This window comes from Callospermophilus lateralis, chromosome 2 (assembly GCF_048772815.1).
Source record: "Callospermophilus lateralis isolate mCalLat2 chromosome 2, mCalLat2.hap1, whole genome shotgun sequence".
NCBI lineage: Eukaryota > Metazoa > Chordata > Mammalia > Rodentia > Sciuridae > Callospermophilus > Callospermophilus lateralis.
Window position 1 is genome coordinate 200,798,846 of NC_135306.1, and position 17,602 is coordinate 200,816,447.

Consider the following 17,602-nt stretch of genomic DNA (forward strand, 5'->3'; position numbering starts at 1 on the left):
TAAAGCAACCTGAACAGACGATGATGACTTTTGATTCTTAAAAACATTTAATGGAAATCAAGCTTCAATAAACAAGTAAAATGCCCACTCATATGGAGACAGGGAACTGCTCATGACCCAGGAGCCTGGCAGTCATCCCAGCAGCACTGAAGTTTTCATCCAACCAGGAAGTCCAGTCACAAGCCTTCTGCCAACATCTGGCAATGGAGACTGGGGTAAACAACCTGGTGGCTACCTGCCAGGGAGCACAGGGCTGCAAACCCCAAGCCTCATCCTTATCTACTAAGCACAGAAGTCTGGAGCCTGGGACCCGCAGGGCTTATTTGGAGAAGGCAAGAAGAGCCACATGCCAGCACCTCTCCACCCACTTTCTCCTCAGAAGAGCAAAGCTTGGGCTGCAGCATGTCTCAGGAGGCTAGGTCTACCTGGGCAAGCGCCACTGTGGAGCAGGAGCACCTGGTATTTAGCAAGAAACTCCTCCGAAGGTGGCGATGGCTCTGGGGCACTGCTGGGCACAGTGCTGTGCCATGCTGGCCTGCTTCATGGTGGGCTGGAGGGGAGGATCAGCTGGGCTGGGGCCCTGCCAGGAGAACAGGCTGGGCCTGCCAGCAAGGGAGGAAAAGGGGGCCAGGAAACCTCTGCTACTCATCACTCTTAGGATTCTGGGGGACAGGTAGTCTGTTCTTGGGACAGCAGGTTACCAGGGCTAGTGGGGCTATCTGGTGGAGACAGGCATGTAAGTCACAGGAAAAGGGCAGGATCCAGGCCCCAGCTGGAGCAGCAGCTAGAAGAGGTGGAGCCATAGGGTCAAAATACCACACAGACTATCTCAGAGCAACCAACACCCCCCTCCCTCAGGTTTCTCCACAGATCTGCTCCATCCTCTCCTTCTTCGGTCACCCTCCACCAGGTGCACACCCGGCCAGGGCTGGATGGGTGACAGCAGATAAAGCCGGCTCTCTGGTGGGTGGCCTGACCGAAATGCATGCCTTTAACGGGAAAGCCGACCTTCCTCAAGGCCCACGTTATGGGCTGCAGTTAAGTCCCAGTTTTTCCAAGCTGTTGGGATTTTCTGCCACATCCCTAACAGTTTAAAGGGGAAACCAGCTGGACTTCTGCAGACACAGCAAGAGTGGCTGGGGTAAGGAGGGCTTGTGCAAACGCAGGCCCTGAAGTCAACGCCGAGAAGCCAAAGCCACCAAGAAAAGCAAATAGGCAGTAAGTGGCTGGAGACAGCAGGCCTGACACCAAGGCAAAGAGAACTTTGAACCCAGGTCCCAAAGAAAGTCTGTTGCTGAGACCAGCCGGGAGCTCAGGTGGAGCAGAGCTTCTGAAGCGAGGACAGATCAACTGCTGACTGTTCCTGGGACACCCCGGCTCACTCCCCGTCATGCAACAAGGGCTGGAAAGAAGGCAGAGCACAGGAATTAAGACTGCCCCTGACCTGCAGGAGTCACAGCAGGCCTGAGCTGCTCATAGAGACCCCCAACTTGCAGGGTGACCCTGCCCAAGCCACCAGATCTCTTAGGAAAGCCCCGAGTCTGGTCCACACCCTAACACCCTCCAACCATCAGAAGCCCAAGAACAGGCAAGACTTGCTACAAGCACCCAACTTGTCACCAAGCACCAGTCCCACTAACCTAGCCCCAAAACTGTCACAGAAGAAGTTACTACACACCCTCATCATACTCAGGAACTTCCTTAGGGAAGGTAAAGCTATGCATGCCTCATTTCTCAGTGCTACAGGAATTGGGGTGGGGGTTGGAATTCTGAGAGGTGCTGAGCCTGGACAGCCACACTACTGGGATATGCTGCTCTGAAACCACTGTCCCTGTCAACCACCCTAATTCCACCATCAAGCCACATGGCTTCTCACCAGACTAGTGGACCCGTCTTCACAGCAAGGCCCACGTCCTTCCTGCTTGGTCCTTCTCTATACTGGCCCTATCCACACCTCACCCTGGAATGGAGGACAAGCAGCCATACCTGTCTGTCAGTCAGGATCCCTGGTTCTGGGCGTTTCCAGGATGAAGCCAGAAGGACGTAGAGAATCAGCAGCCCAAAGGCCACCACCAGCAGCCCAGTGCAATTGGCAAAGACAGCCTCGCTGGGCAGGCTGGCATATGGCTTGGTGGCATTTTTCCTAAAGATGACAAGACAATGTGGGTCCTCGAAAGACTTTTCCACCTGGTTTTGCCCAGGGGGAGACTTGATGCTACTAAAAGAGGAAAGAAAAGCTTCTCGGGGCCACTTGTGACCTGGAATTTTAACATACTTTTTAAGTCCCTGCTATAATAACAAAACTCTATATAATACTTTTGACTTATCAGGAAATTGAAGCCCAAAGGGATGAAATTAACTCACCCAGAGTTACATAACCAGTAAATAAGACAGCCAGGATCTAAACCCAGGGCTGACCTCAATCTTACTTATTTATTTACTTACTCATTTATTTTTTGCAGTCCTGGGAATTGAACCCAGGGCCTTGTGCTTATAGGCACGTGCTCTACCACTCAGCTACCTCTCAGCCTCTTATTTGCTTTTCATTATGCCCCCCACCTCAAAAGAGTGGGCAGCAGTGAATCCCAGTTCTGCCACTTATTGACTGTGCATTTGTCTGTGCCTCAGTGCTCTCATTGGTGGCATGACATCATCACCAATGTCATAGGGCAGTTGAGAGGATTAGATGTAAGGCAATTAGAACAGTTTCTGACACAGAATAGGTACTAAATCAACCTGATAATAAATATTTGTTTACCAATTTACCAGTCTCGATTTAAATACCAATTCTCTCATCTTCCAGATCGGGAATAGGCCCAGCCCCGTGTGGGGGGGGTCCTATGATTGATTATACAGTGCATTTTCTGAAAACTCTCTTGCCTCCCCTCTGTCTTAAGAGGTGGGACCCCAGAGCACTCACAAACTGAAGAAAAGCTTCTCATTAATGCCGGAAATGACAGATGCAACAGACAGACAAAGGATGGCAGCTCCAAAGAAGACGTGGATCGGTTTCAGGAGGCTGCGCAGCCACAGGGATGCCCAGGGCAGGAGGAAGATGGCAAAGCCCAGGGACCACTGTGGACACAAGAAGGAAGTCCCTGGCTACACCATGTGTGATGCACCAGCTCACCCACCCCACAAGCACTTCCTGCCCATCACTGTTGCTTGGCCCTTCTTTCCCACCAGCATTGCCCCACCACCATCCTTTGCCGCTCATGTGGGCTGTCTGTTTCTATTACACAAGCAGCAAGAACGGTACAGGAAACCCTCAGCTCCAGTCCTGCTCTCCCAGCAAACCCAGTCATCCTCGACTGTCTGCTGCTTGCCAGTCCTTGCTCATAAACTCCTCTCTAGTGCAGGACTGATTGGAATACAGAAACCACTTCTACAGTTGCTTCTGGTTCAAAGAGACACAGGAGTCTCTTTGAAGCAGAAAGGAGGTGGCTGATCAGAGTCAGCATGGTACATGCTATGACAAAATTGGCCCAGAGGGCTCTGGGATAGCACACAGGTTGCATGATGGCTATAAGGAACAGGGCAAGCACAGGAGGCACCAACTCGCCAGCCATGTAGTCTGCCAAATCTACAGGGGGTGCCCAGCAGGACACTCTCCAGGCAGTGAGCAGAGGGACTTTCTGGAGTTGCTGCTAGTAACCCCCAAAGAACCCAAAGGAAGTGGGTGGTGATGACCCACCTGGCAGGCGAAGAGGATGACAGTGGTGATACCCAGCCAGCTGTGCAGGGAGTAGAGGTGGGCGATATTTGAGTGGCTGTGAAATTGAAAGACAGCAACCAGCCCCACAACAGTGAGGATAAAGGCCATCTGGTGCAGGGCCGCATGGAGGAGTTTCCAGGGCAGCTTGGGTCCCACCCATGACTGAGGCAGGCGGTACACCAACGATGCTGCAGGAGAGAGAGCAGTCCTGGGGCTCAGCCTTAGTCCCCTGTGCTCAGCCACACTTCAGGGGAATCACCCTGATGTGATCCCACCCAGCCTCCCAACGAGGGGAGGAGGAAATGCTAGGATACTGGCATCGACTCTTCAGCATCTATCACCTTCCCATCATTTGTGGGGCAGCCATGAAGGGAGGAGAGAAGAGCCAGTTAAAGAGTAAGGGGCCACAAGTACAGTGGCACACAGCAGTCAGCCCAGAGATTCAGGAGCATCACAAGTTTGAGGCCAGCCAGGACAACTTAGCAAGACTCTGTCTTGAACAAAATACAAAGGGCTAGGGGTGAACTCAGTGGAAGAGTGCATGCATGAGGCCCTGAGTTCCATCCCCAGCACTGGGAAAAAAAATTCAGGCTCTGCTTCTTGGCTGTTGGGCCTCTCCTTTCTGTTTCTTTACTTATCAAATAGAGACAACAGACCCCACCCCACAAACTAGTAAAAACAGAACAGATGATACATGAAGTGCATGTGGTAAGCTGCTATTATTAACATCATGATATTACCATTTACAAGCGGGGGAAATGAGGCTCACTTCCCATTTTATAAGGCAAAGATTTCAATGAGGCAAAGACGCATCCTGGAAGAGTAAGCAAGTGCCTCAGCTGGGGGCCTGCCTATGGCGGGGGAGCATCAGCCTTAGAGCAGGAGTCAGCCACCATAGCTCACAGGCCAACTCCCACCTGCTGCCTATTTTTATAAAGTTTTACTGGATTCACAGCCATGCTGCTCATTTGCTTATGTATTTTCTTTCTTTCTTTTTTCTTTTGTAGTACTAGGGATTAAATGCAGGACCTCACACAAGTTTTGCAAGTGCTCCAACACTCAGTTATATCCCCACTCCTTTTTTAAAATTTCGAGACTGGCTCTGACAAAGTTGCTAGGCTGGCCTTAAACTTACAATCCTCCTCCTCAGCTTCTAGTGTAGACGGAAGCTTCTGATCTGTTTCTATTTTTTCTGTGGCTACTCATACAATACAATGGCAGAGCTAAGTAGTTGTGATATAGATGAATGGCTGGCAAAGCCTGAAATATTTACTTTCTGGCCCTTCACAGAAGTTTGCTGACACTTGTCCCAGCGTATTTGTAAAGCTGCTCTTCTGAGATGCCCTACTCTTACCATTTCCTCCCCTAAATGGACCCAGTGGCACTCCAACCCACTCTACCCCAGCAGCCCCAAACCCAACACTGACAAAGGCCAGCCTTGGGAGAGGGGAACTGCTGACCTGTCCAGCCTGGGCTCCATCATACCTCCCATACCAACCTCTTACTCACCAGCTCCATAGAGTACCACCATGCCAGACACCATGAGCACTGGGTGCCAGTTGAACATGTGTACGCTGCCATCCCAGGCAAAGCCACCACGCCAGTACTGCATCCAATAGACAGTGAAGAGGATGCACATTGAGCCCAGGGATCCCAGAACAAGGCAGGACAGGTAAAACTGTCCTGAAGCCATTCTGATTAAGAACTCCTAGAAGCAGAAATCACATGTCACTGCTGGCTGAGGTGTATCTCACATACCAACTAGCAGAAATAACACTGACCTCTCTCTTGGCTCATGGTATGGAAACTTTTTGCTTCAGTTCCCCTACCATCAGCCTGGGTACCACCCCCATAAGGGCTCAAAGGCAAAGTGGACTCCATGTCTAGTTACAGTCAATGAGTGAGGCCCCACCCCCAGCACTGGCAGTGTACAGAGCAGCAAGCTTGAGCTGGATGACAAGGCCTGGTCCAGAACCCTGGGATTAGTTTCCCCTCACCAGGACCAACCCAGGCAAGAAGAAACAGGAATCAAAATCCAGGCCAGGCTGCAAATGCCCAAGCCCTGACTTCTAACAGCACGACCTGAAAGGGGTATACACACTACAGGCTGGAAGCAGAAGCGTTTCAGATTTCAGAGATTTTTGAATTTTGAAGTATTTGCATATTTGAACATTTTGAGCATCCTGTTTGTGATAAAAAAAAAATTAGATTTCAAGACAGATATGCTTGAATCAGAAGGCTGATGTAAGAAGATCTCAAGTTTGACACTAGCCTAGGCAAATTAATAAGACCATGTCTCAAAAATAAAATAAAAAGGCTAGGATGTAGCTCAGTGGTGGAGTACCCCTGAGTTCAATTCTTGGTACTGCAAAAAGAAAACGAAAGGGAAGTTCTTCCTCCCCAGATGGCGAACTCCTTGGGGCTAATGCCCACGGGGGAGGTAAGATCAAGCCTTCACCTGAATCCTCACACTTCATTCCTTGAATTGAGTGATACCCCTCAGCTGTTTTTAGGCCTGAGACTTCTGCTTTCTCATCCATTGGGGAAAGTCCAGAGGAAAAAAGAGGAACCAAGAACTCATGGTCTAGAAAGCAAGAGGTTTATTTTGAGATTTCCGTGTGTACTTGATAAACTCAGAAACCAACTTTGGATTCAGGCCTGGTTAATATTAACACCTCTGAGAAGTTGGCTCCTGAAAGTCGAGTAGAAGACATGGTGAACAGCTCAGTGGTAGAGCCCTTGCCTAGCGTGTGTGACCCTGGGTTCCACCCCCAGTGCTAAAACAAACAAACAAAAAAGCAGGCAAAGACACAGGACCAGCCCTGCCCTGCTTCCAGCAAACGTGGCCAGCATGGGCCCAGACTTCCAGGCTGCCATCCTGTCCCATGGACTCGCACCAAGAAGACAAGACTGTAGTTCCCTCAGTTAAGGTCCCTCCCTCTAAACCATATAACAGAGAGAAGAAACAGCCAATAGCTCCCAAGGAGGGACAACCCCTGGTTCATCACCTTTAGACCCAGCAGTAGGCTGACGACAGAGGGATGGACGGCCTCTGATTCTTACAAACTGCGCACCTTAAGCAAAACACTTAACATTTGCAGGACCTGTTTTCATCTGAAAGAAAAGCATAGCAATAAGAAAACTATTTATTGAGCTTTACTGAGCACCAGATCTACACACGTCCTTTTACTCCTCCTGACAACCCTGTGAGGAGAGTCACCCCTCTCATACACATGAGGAAACAAGGCTCAGAAAGAAGTAGTAATGAGCACAGGACCCAGTAAGTGGGCAGAGAGTTTCAAAGCCCTATTTGTCTGTCTCCAAGGCCAACAGCTCCATAATCTCCCCTTGACCATAGGTTGTCAGACCAAGTGAAGAAACATATGTAAAGACATCATGAGGGCTGGGGTTGTGGCTCAGTGGTAGAGTGCTAGTCTTGCATGTGTGAAACCCTGGGTTCAATCCTCAGCACCATATAAAAATTAATAAATTAAGGTATCATGTTCATCTACAAATAAAAATATTTAAAAAAAGATATCATGAGAGCCAAGCATTATAACTCTTCTTAGTTACTGCTGTCATAGGATTTTTATCCTAACAAAAATATGGATGGTAGCTGGGTGCAGTGGCACATGCCTGGGGAGGTTGAGGCAGAAGGATCATTTGAGCAAAGAAGTTCCAGGACAGCCTGGGTCACACAGTGAGACCTCATCTCAAAAAACAAAAACCTAGGGCTGGATTTGTAGAGCACTTGCCTCACATGTGTGAGGCCCTGGGTTCAATCCTCAGCATCACACAAAAATAAATAAAACAAAATAAATATATTGTGTCCATCTACAACTAAAATACATGTATATTTGTATATTTAAAAAAAAAAAAAAAAAACTAGAGCTGGGTGCAGTGGTGCATGCCTATAAACCCAGTGGCTTGGGAGGCTGAGGCAGGAAGATCAACAAGTTCAAAGCCAGCCCCAGCAACTTAGTGAGGCCGTAAGCAACTTACTGAGACCCATCTCTAAATCAAATATATAAGGGGAAAAAAAAGGAAGGGGGAACTGGGGATGTGGCTCAGTGGTTAGCATTCCTGAGTTCAGTTCCTGGTACCAAAAAATACCAAAACAAGATCTAAAGCTCATGGTCCTGGCATTTGTCCAGGCCTCTCCATAGCCCCGATTACACCCCTCGTCGGGCATCCATCTAAGCAGGAATAGACACCAGACTCTTACAAAATGATCCAAGTTAGCAGTGATCTTTGAGAGACTAAGGTCTAAGAGGCAGGAAGAAAAACAAGCTTCCTTGAGGAAGGCTGGCAGGAGAAAAATCATGCCACCCAACTTCATGACTCAACTACTAAGCTCAAAGATTTGCTACCCAGTCTCAGAGCTGCCTCCCCAATTCCTGCAAAGGCAGAGGAGGGTTCAGGTCACCACATGTTTAGCTAACTCACCTTCCACTCCATTGGTGAAATGTTAAGTCAACATTAAGGAGCTCTCGGTCAGCAGGCTCCATCTATCTGACAGTATCTCTTTCTACAATTTTTTTCCTTTGTAAAGAAATATAATCCAAAAGGGACTGTATCCCTATCCCTAGAAGTCCTAGATTACTTACTGCTCTCTGACACAGGTGATGACACTTTCCTGACAGAAGGCAGGAAACTTAAAACTGCTTTGCTCATAATACACAGGAGAGTCCTCCTTCCTGAAAGTGCAAAAGCAGAAGAAATGAAGAATGCAGTGAAAATTACATGCAAATGCTGAGAACATGCACTCATTTGTTCTAATACAGCAGGCTGGGCTAGGACTCCAGAATGTGCCTATCATTCCTGTTCTGCCCTCACTGCACAGGGCCCCTTCCTAAGGTAGGAGTTAGTAAACTCTTCTGCAAGAACAAGGTAATATATATTTTAGGCTTTGCAGGATATATGATCTTTGTCACAACCATGTCATGAACTTTGCTGATGTAGTGCAGAGCAGCCACAGACAATAACTTAGCAGATAAGCATTACTGGGTTCCAATAACACTTTATTTATGGACACTGAAATCCGAGTTTCATGATTTTCATGTGTCACAAAGTCTACCCTTTAAATTTTTTTCAGTCATTTAAACATGTAAAAACCATTCAGGAAGGCCAGATTTGGCCTGTGGGTTATAGTTTTTTGACTCTGATCAAAGGAGTCTATTCACTGATCCAATACTTTCCTTAATTCCTTGGCAGAAAGCATTCCCCTAGACTGAGCTAAACCAGGATCAGGCCTAGAAGTTAGAAATGAGTATCTACTCCAGGCACAGTGACACATGCACCTTAATCCCAGAGACTGGAGAGCTTGAGGGAGGAGGACTGCAGTTGGGGGCTGGCCTGGGCAATTTAGCAAAACCCTAAGCAACATAGTGAAATCCTGTCTCAAAATAAAAAAATAAAAATATCTGTAACGTAGCTCAGTGGTAAAGCTCCCCTGAGTTGAATCCCCAGTACCAAAGAAGAAAGAAGTATTGCCCATTCACCATTCAACCCTTAATCTTAGGACAAAGCTCTATTTCAAACTCCTGTAATGTTACTTTTATAATTTACAACCACAGATGAAGGGACAGAGAGTCAGTTTGTTGCTTTTCCTTCATAGATGGATAGGGGGGCTTTTAAAAATCCTAAAACTCAAGCCTAGTATGGTGGCATATGCCTGTAATCCCAACACTCCAGAATCTGAGGCAGGAGGATCCCAAGTTTGAGGGATTTAGTAAGGCCCTGTATCAAAATAAAATTATAAAAGTGCTGGGGATGTAGCTCAGAGGTAGCATACCCCTTGTTCCATCACCAGTACTGAGGGGGGAAAAAAAAAAAAAAAAGCCCTAACCCTTTATCTACAGATCAAAAAACACTGTTAACACTGGTGCCCAAAGAAGGAAAGTGACTTGGCCAAGGCGACCGGCTGAGCTGGTACAGGCACTCTGGTTCACTCCTCCTCAGCTCCTAGGACTCCTTACTTCCAAAGGTAGCTTCGTAAGTCGGGATTCAGAAGTGTGTAGCCCAATATTCCAGCCTGGAGGTAGGTAAACAAAGTCCTCCTTAGCACCACGGATCACAGACAGTCCTTCAGACTGCGTCAGGTCTAACCATTCTAGGCACCCAGGGGCCCTATTCTGACTCCTCTGCTAGGCGCTCGGTCCCAGCAAATCTTGGGTGAAAAACAGGTGTGCGGGCTCCGCCAGCTTTTTGAGGCTTCCTAAAGCGTTCGTGCCTTTTATTACCACCAGCTGTGGAAGGAAGGGTACAGAGAAGAGAGTCCATTTCCTAAAAGGGAAAACTGAGGCCAAGCGAGGGGTCGCGACAGCGCGAGAGGAGGTAGTGGGTAGTAGCGGAGTCAGCAGTGGAACCCAGGTCCCTTAACTCCCACCCTGGGCTCTTTCTCACCCCTAACCACAGTGGGACGCCACGGGGCCGGGGACTCCGAAACCCGCCTCTCTCAGCCCGACACCAGAACCGCCACTCCCCAGTGTCCTGGAAGGTAGAAGTCCGACTCTCCGGCAAGCCCGGTTCAGCTGGCAGTGCAGCGCCCGGCGCCGCCTCCCGCTCTTATAGGCTCGCAGCACTTCCGGTGGCGCGCGAGGCCGCCTGGGAAATGCAGTCCCGGGCGCGGGATCGCCCGCTCCCTGCGCGGCCAGGTGGCGGCTCCCCGACCTGGTTCCTCTACCGGCGTTTCTTCCCCACGCCCGGGTCGGGTCTAGGAGCGTCACAACGCGTCTGCCCTGTCCTTCCACCCCATCTCGAGGAGACGGAAATGTTCAGGTTGATGCACTGCTTGCCGCCAGGATCAGACCCTAAGCAAGGTCTCCTGAGACGTGGGCGGGACCCCTGGTCGGCGAAAGGCGACGCTGGGACGGTCAGGACCAGGCGGGCCCGGGAAATCGAAGGCCCGAACATGGCTGCTGGGTTGCTGTAGAGAGGGGAGAGGAAGCCGAGGTCAGTTTGCTGAAAGAGCCCGCGTCCGCCATCTACTTCCGGAATTTGAAACCGGCTTCCGGAAGCCGGAATGGTGTCCCCATGACAACCGACGTTGGTTCTTTGAGGTGAGAGTGAATGATGAGCAGTGGGGAGAGTGCCCAGAAATCTGGATTTTTGTTGCCGTTCCTTTTGGTTTGGGCTTTTTGCCACGCCAAGCCCTTTTGTAAGTGGTTAAGAAGGACGCGGGAAGCTGCCCAAGAAAAGGAGAAGGCCGGAGGTAGCGGTGGACGAAGGGCGAAGAGCGCGGCTGTGCCTCGCGAGTCCCCACCGCCCGACGCTGGAAGAGATGAGCGTCCAAGTCGGGAGAGCGACGTGTGTCTACCTGATAGACCTCGCCAGAGGCCTGTGAAGTGGTGTGTGCGTCACCCATCCTGGCTCTGCGACCAGGAGGAGTGACAACTCGGACCTGGTGTCCTAGCCTGTAGCATGGGGAGAATTCTTTCCTACCTTGCAGAGTTGTTGCAAGGATTAAAAGAAATTATCTTGGTTAACAAGTTGATTCTGGTGCTGATACCTGGGTGATAGCTATCAATATTATTTAATTTAATGTGGGGAAACTCAAGCTCAGAGAAGCCACATTCATCCATCCAGTAAGGTGGGACTAAACCCGGTGAGCTAGTTGAGGGCTTTAACCTTTTAGAATCTCCATGCAAATAGATATTATGTCTATGAAAATGCTTATTTGTAGGATAGTCCTAGAATTAAGTGGTTATAAAAAAAGAATTTGTGAATTTTTTTATAGTAGAATTTGTTTTGATATGATTGTACAAGCATAGAATAAATCTTATTCTAGTTAGGCAAAATTTAGAGTGTGAATTTTAAACATTTTACAGATGCTAATTTAGTCACTCTAACACTTTAAAGCACATTGAAAATTTGATTTGATCTAAGCTGCAGGATCACAGAGCAGCTTGCGGGTCTTGAGATGTATGAAAATAAAGGCCCAGCTCCCCTTACTTGATGCCTCTGTGTTTCTTCCATAACCATAACATAAAGTTTTTTTGGAGAGCACTGTTTCCTCCCAGCTCTTTCTGCCCTTGTCGCTTCCATGTGGACATATTTTTCCTACCTCCTTACATATCAGTCTCTCAGACATATAGACCTACATATACACATATCTGTCTATGTAAGAGACAGCTTAGTGCAGGAGTTAAGAACACTCGGGATGTAGCTCAGTGGTAGAGGGTTGCCTAACATGTGAGAGGCCCTGGGTTTGATTCTCAGAACAGAAGAAGGAAAAAAAAAGGCAGACTCAACCCTGGGTCACCTGGATGAGAACTCCAATTCTGCCACTTACTAGCTTTGTGACCTTGGACAAATTATTTTGTCTTTCAGTTTTCTCACCTGTAAAATGGGGAAAGTAATAAACATGTTTTCTATTTCATGAGGTTATTATGAGATTTGAATGTTAGTGCTTACAATAGTCCCTGACTCACTGCAAGTGATGTATATGACTGCTGTTAACATTACTATTGCTACATGATCAGGAAGACTCTTCTCTGAAGTACCCCTCGGGTTTTTTGGTTAGAGAATTTCTGCATTTAGAAGGATCCTGGCATAGAGAAAGTTTGACTGTGAGGGTCCCCAGAAGGAATGACAAGGTGGGTTTTTTGGTTGTTGATTTTGTTAACTAATGTATCCCAATCACCTGGAATCATGCCTGACATATAGTAGTAGGTGCTCAGTAAATGTTTATTATATTAATGGATTTCTAACCTTGCCTCTCTTTTTGCCCCAACAGGTCCTTGTCTGAGAACAAGGGCAACAGCTCTTGATTTGGAAGACTTAGACACTTCTCCTCAGTGTTGGGGAGAGAACCAAGAACTCTTTTTAAGGGAATTGTGGAATGTGCCCTTGGAGGCCCAAGAAAGCAGAAGAAAGATGCTTCAGACCAGTAACTACAGCCTGGTGCTGTCCCTGCAGTTCCTGCTGCTGTCCTATGACCTCTTTGTCAATTCCTTCTCAGAGCTACTCCGAATAGCTCCTGTCATCCAGTTGGTGCTCTTCATGTGAGTGCAGAGGGTAGATCTGGAAAGCTGAACTTAGGCAGTTTGAAGGCCCTGCTTAAGTTCATGACTTAGCATTTTTAAAGTTATTAGTAGGTGGGCTTGGATTGTAGCTCAGTGGTAGCATGTGTACTTACATGTATACTTACATTCATGAGGCCCTAGATTCAGTCCCTGCCACATGAAATAGTTATTATCAGAGAAATACCAGGGAGAATAAAATTTAGCAATGTCCTGAGTTCTCATGGTATACAAACATAGTCACAGGTCCTCTTTTTATATACTTTTTTTTTCTGTTTTTATATATGTCTAACAAGAGTTGGAGAACAGTTTAGATAGGAAATGAAGGTCTACTAACCCTGTCATTTTGTTCATCTGGGGATAGAATACTGTCTTTGCCTTAAAAGAGAATTACAATATTGCAGGTTGAAAGAACAATCATGAGGCTGAGGCTGTAGCTCAGTGGTAAAGTGCTTGCCTCACATGTATAAGGCACTGGGTTCAATCCTCATCACCACATAAAAATAAATAGATACTGTGTGTTCATCTACAACTAAATAAATATTTTTTTAAAAAAAGAACAATCACATTAATAATATATGACTCCTGTAGGATGGAAAGTGTTGGCATTTATTCTCTACAATAATTTACAGATTTCGTGAGGCAATTCATAAGCTGCAAACCACACTCCTGGAAGGAACTTCCTTTGTTCAGTGAGCATTCATTGGCCTGGAAGCCAGTGTTCTAGTTGCAGTGGTAACCTGACCAGTTCCCCCTCAGGGTTTCTGTTCTCCTGGAGAGACAATGGTGGAGTATAGCAAAATAAGATTTTAATATAGTGACATCAGACGTTGGATGTAAACTAGCTGCAGTGAAGGGAGGATTTACTTTAGTTAATGGGGTTGCAGGAAAGTTTTTCTAAAGAGGGAGAATGTTTGAACTGGGACTTGGATGGCACGAAGGCACTGGCCACCCAAAGATGGGGAAGGTCCATTGTTGTCTTTCCAGATGAAATCATCTGGCAGGACGAGGTTATGTGACACACAGATTTGGTGTGTGTGGGAGGAAACCAGGTTCTCAGAAATGCCTCGTTGGTTTATTAGGACTGTCAGAGGAGCACATCGTGTCTGTGGGCTGTAATTCTGGGTAATTACAGCTTCATGTCATTTGGGTCCTAAAGCTGATGCTTTTGGTGAGGATTCTGGGTGACTAAATCTCAAGGCAGGACAGATCTCATGTTGTCCCTTAGCCTTAGGGCCAGCTCTTGGGTCCTCATACATTTGGCCGTCTATGTTTTATATGTCTGCAGCATCCAGGATATTGCAATCCTCTTCAACATCATCATCATTTTCCTCATGTTCTTCAACACCTTCGTCTTCCAGGCTGGCTTGGTCAACCTCCTATTCCATAAGTTCAAAGGGACCATCATCCTGACAGCTGTGTACTTTGCGCTCAGCATCTCCCTTCATGTCTGGGTCATGGTAAGAGTGGAGCTCTGAATTCTCAGATCTTTAAAGAGCTAATAAGATCTTTTCTCTGGGAATCCAGCATCACTCATGTGCTTCCCTCCGCCTCCTTGGTGGGAGATAGGTGAAATAAAGTGATGGGCTAAAGCACTGGGCACATGAGAGTTTCATAAGGCACTTGGGTCTAACTCTCTGTCTTGAAGAACAGCCTTATCCAAGAGTCTAAGGACTCTCCTGGACTATTCAGTGTACCTTTGCACCAAAGAGGCCTGTCAGAGCTAAAACAGGAAGTTGAATCTGTTTTAGCTACCTGGGTAGATGGGTTGATACAGGGTACTGCATAAATTCTTCCATTTCTGGATATCTTGTGCATCTTTCATGTTTTTTTTTTTTTTTTGTTGTTGTTGTTGTTTTGTTTTGTTTTTTTGATGGGCTGGGCTGGGGACATGGCTCAATGGTCGGGTGCTTGCTTGTGCCTAGCATGCATGAAGCCCTGAGCCACAATCAGTCAATCAAACAAAATACTCAGGGTCTCTAGTCCCTTCATTACTAGAGTTTTTTTTGTTTTGATGAGCTGGCTGGGGACAGAGTTTGTGATCTCATGGAGATAAATAAGCTTATAGGGAAGGAACAGAACAACATTGAAGTCTGAAAGTGGTACCAGCAGGTGACTTTTTTTTAAACTGGGAATTAAACTCAGGAGTGCTTTACTGCTGAGCTACATCCCCAGTCTTTCTTATTTTTTATTTTGGGACAGGGTCTTGTTATGTTGCTGAGGATCTTGCTAAATTGTTGAGGCTGACTTCGAACTTGTGCCTCCTGCCTCAGCCTCCTGAGTTGCTAGGATTACAAGCATGTGACACTGTGTCTGCCTCCTGCAAGGGATTTTGTACTCCAGGTGCTAGAACATAAATAGGTCCTGGCTTTGTCCGCTAAAGCTGTTGATCTGATTACACTGAGTGTTCCAAAGCTTTTATCTGACAGGAGCTGAGCTTGACATTTTCAAGGCAAGACAGCAGCAGAACTCTGGATACAGACCATATCATTTATGCTTGGCAAAGGCAGTGGAATGAAAGGGGATAAATACCTCAGTTCAGACTTCCTCCCTCAGGGTTAAAGGATATCCTCTTTGCATAAAAAAAGGGAGCTCCCTGCCCTGCCTGTAATCCCATGGGCTCCAGCTCCAGAGGCTGAAACAGGAGGATTGCAAGTTCAAAACCAGCCTCAGCAAAAAGTGAGGTGCTAAGCAACTCAGGGAGACCCTGTCTCTAAATAAAATACAAAATAGGGTTGGGGATGTGACTCAGTGGTTGAGTGCCCCTGAGTTCAGTCCCTGGTACCAAAAAAAAAAAAGGGAGGGAGGGGCTGGGGATGTGGCTCAAGCGGTAGCGCGCTCACCTGGCATGCGTGCGGCCCGGGTTCGATCCTCAGCACCACGTACAAGCAGGGATGTTGTGTCCCCCGAAAACTAAAAAAAATAATAATAATAATAATAATTAAAAAAAAAAAAAAAAGGGAGGGAGCTTGAGGGGCTAGAGTTATGGCTCAGTGGGAAAGCACTTGCCTCACACGTGTGAGGCACTGGGTTCCATTCTCAGCATCGCATATAAATAAATGAATAAAATAAAGGTCCACCAACATCTAAAAAATATTAAAAGAAAAAGAAAGGAGGAGCTTGAGGCTCCTTTCAGAAACACTCCTTCAGCCAGGATTTGGTAATCCAGGCAACTTGGGAGGCTGAAACAGGAGGATTGTGAGTTCAAGACCAGCCTCAGCAATTTAGCCAGGCCTTAAGCAATTTAGCAAGACCCTGTCTTAAAATAAAAAGGTCTTGGAATGCAGCTCCACTAATAAAGGATTCAATCCTCAGTACAAAAAAAGAAACACTTGGCCTTACAGAAAGCAGGAAGGAGGGGGGAATAGCATGAATTTCTACCAAGTGGCATCTCTGCCTCTAAACAAGTTGGAGATGTTAGAGCCACATGCAGCTTTTAACCCTTTCCTTTCTATTCATATCTTCTTCAGAACTTACGCTGGAAAAATTCCAACAGCTTTGTTTGGACAGATGGACTTCAAACGCTGTTTGTATTCCAGAGACTGGGTAAGGACCACAGCAGCCCCAGGCTTACTTATTGTATTGGCCTTGATCCTGGCCTCGTAGCCCCTCACAGCTGGCCTGGGATGGCTGGGACAGTCATGTCAAGAACAGAAGACTCCTTGCGGGGAGACAGTGGGAAGCCCTGAGGCAGGCCCTCAGCTTGGAGGCTGGGTTCCCACCCTTAAAGGAGTTCTCAGGGTCACCCCAGAGGCTTCTTCTCTGCTCTGTCCCCAGCGGCGGTGCTGTACTGCTACTTCTACAAACGGACCGCCGTGAGACTGGGCGACCCACGCTTCTACCAGGACTCTCTATGGCTGCGTAAGGAGTTCATGCAAGTCCGAAGATGACTGCTTCTTGTCACACTGATGGCTGCCTTTCCTTCCTGATAGAAGCTCTGCAGGAAGGGTCGGCCTCTGCACCAGGAAATAGCTGGACTTCCCTAGGACATGCTTGGGCCAGTTGTGTTCTCACAAGTTCCACGAGTTCCCCAGCAGACTCCTGTGCATAGTGCCTCCTCTCTCCTACCTCAGTTCCGCCCTTTCCTTCCTTCCCTGCCCTGTTCCACTCCTTCTGCACCCCTTCCCTCTGCTGAGGCTGTGGCTCACCCTTTGAACCTACTAGTCCCCACCTTCCTGACACCACGCTCTGGTGACTGAAGGATGCAGAGTGGTAGCTGGGTGTTCTTGACTGATCCCCTCTTAGACATTTAGATTTTTATACCTAAGATACTTTTTTACATTTTGTAAATAGGAAATAAATTCTTTTTTTCATAAATGGTGGAATCTGTCTAGCTAGATCGCTCCATGGTTAAGAGATATACCAAGTCCTACCCTCAGCACCTATTTGACCCAGTGGGCAGATTGAGCCAGAGAACAAATATGGACATTTATTGAGTTCATTATGAGATAAAGTATTTCTGCAGAAGTTCAGGATGTAATTACCTGCTGACTCATCCCCTGGATTCCAGACATCTATCTATGTTTCATTCAGGCACTCTCCCTATCAGAGGCTGAGATTGTCCTCAGAAGAATAAAATGCTCCTTAGCTTTTTTGGCAGAAGACATTTAAAAATCCCAGTGACTCAGGAGGCTGAGGCAGGAGAATTGCAAGTTCAAAGCCAGCTTCAGAAATTTAGCAAGGTCCTAAGCAACTTGGCGAGACCCTGCCTCTTAAAAATGAGTGTAGGGGAGGTGGAGTTGTGGCTCAGCAGTAGAGCACTCGCTTGCACGTGCGAGACCGTGGATTTGATCCTCAGCACCACATAAAAATAAATAAGTGAAATAAAGGTATTGTGTTCAACTACAACTAGGAAAAAAAAAAA

The 17,602-nt window shown here is 47.3% G+C and overlaps 2 protein-coding genes across 6 annotated transcripts; one reads left to right on the forward strand and one right to left on the reverse strand.

Moving 5' to 3' along the window:
* Nucleotides 1–70: 70 nt before the first annotated feature.
* Cyb561a3 (cytochrome b561 family member A3) lies at nucleotides 71–10,702 on the reverse strand. Of its 2 annotated transcripts, none has more exons than XM_076847310.1 (8): nucleotides 10,121–10,702; nucleotides 8,323–8,412; nucleotides 6,724–6,829; nucleotides 5,225–5,423; nucleotides 3,695–3,903; nucleotides 2,921–3,075; nucleotides 1,987–2,143; nucleotides 71–1,402 (listed from the first exon to the last, which is right to left on the reverse strand). In XM_076847310.1, the coding sequence occupies exons 4-8, from the start codon at nucleotides 5,406–5,408 to the stop codon at nucleotides 1,379–1,381; spliced, it is 729 nt and encodes a 242-aa protein (XP_076703425.1). In that variant the 5' UTR covers nucleotides 5,409–5,423; nucleotides 6,724–6,829; nucleotides 8,323–8,412; nucleotides 10,121–10,702; the 3' UTR covers nucleotides 71–1,378. The 2 variants fall into 2 exon arrangements, with proteins under 2 accessions (XP_076703425.1, XP_076703426.1); XM_076847311.1 differs by having other exon boundaries at nucleotides 9,694–10,702.
* Nucleotides 10,349–16,995, forward strand: Tmem138 (transmembrane protein 138). Of its 4 annotated transcripts, XM_076847313.1 has the most exons (6): nucleotides 10,349–10,776; nucleotides 12,453–12,720; nucleotides 13,371–13,430; nucleotides 14,027–14,198; nucleotides 16,209–16,284; nucleotides 16,516–16,995. In XM_076847313.1, exons 2-6 carry the CDS (start codon nucleotides 12,593–12,595, stop codon nucleotides 16,626–16,628), a joined length of 549 nt encoding a protein of 182 aa, XP_076703428.1. In that variant the 5' UTR covers nucleotides 10,349–10,776; nucleotides 12,453–12,592; the 3' UTR covers nucleotides 16,629–16,995. The 4 variants fall into 4 exon arrangements, with proteins under 4 accessions (XP_076703428.1, XP_076703431.1, XP_076703427.1 ...); XM_076847316.1 differs by lacking the exon at nucleotides 13,371–13,430; XM_076847312.1 differs by having other exon boundaries at nucleotides 16,209–16,605.
* Nucleotides 16,996–17,602: the final 607 nt, after the last annotated feature.

Bases quoted from the DNA above. Each gene is read 5' to 3' on its own strand.
- Cyb561a3 (XM_076847310.1), bottom strand. From the start codon at position 5,408: ATGGCTTCAGGACAGTTTTACCTGTCCTGCCTTGTTCTGGGATCCCTG. The intron at 3,904-5,224 runs GTGAGTAAGAGG...TCTCTCCTGCAG, and splicing joins GGTGGTACTCTATGGAGCTG to CATCGTTGGTGTACCGCCTG. The intron at 3,076-3,694 runs GTGGGTCATCAC...TTGTGTCCACAG, and splicing joins TCATCCTCTTCGCCTGCCAG to TGGTCCCTGGGCTTTGCCAT.
- Tmem138 (XM_076847312.1), top strand. From the start codon at position 12,593: ATGCTTCAGACCAGTAACTACAGCCTGGTGCTGTCCCTGCAGTTCCTG. The intron at 12,721-13,370 runs GTGAGTGCAGAG...AATAATTTACAG, and splicing joins ATCCAGTTGGTGCTCTTCAT to ATTTCGTGAGGCAATTCATA. The intron at 14,199-16,208 runs GTAAGAGTGGAG...TATCTTCTTCAG, and splicing joins CCCTTCATGTCTGGGTCATG to AACTTACGCTGGAAAAATTC.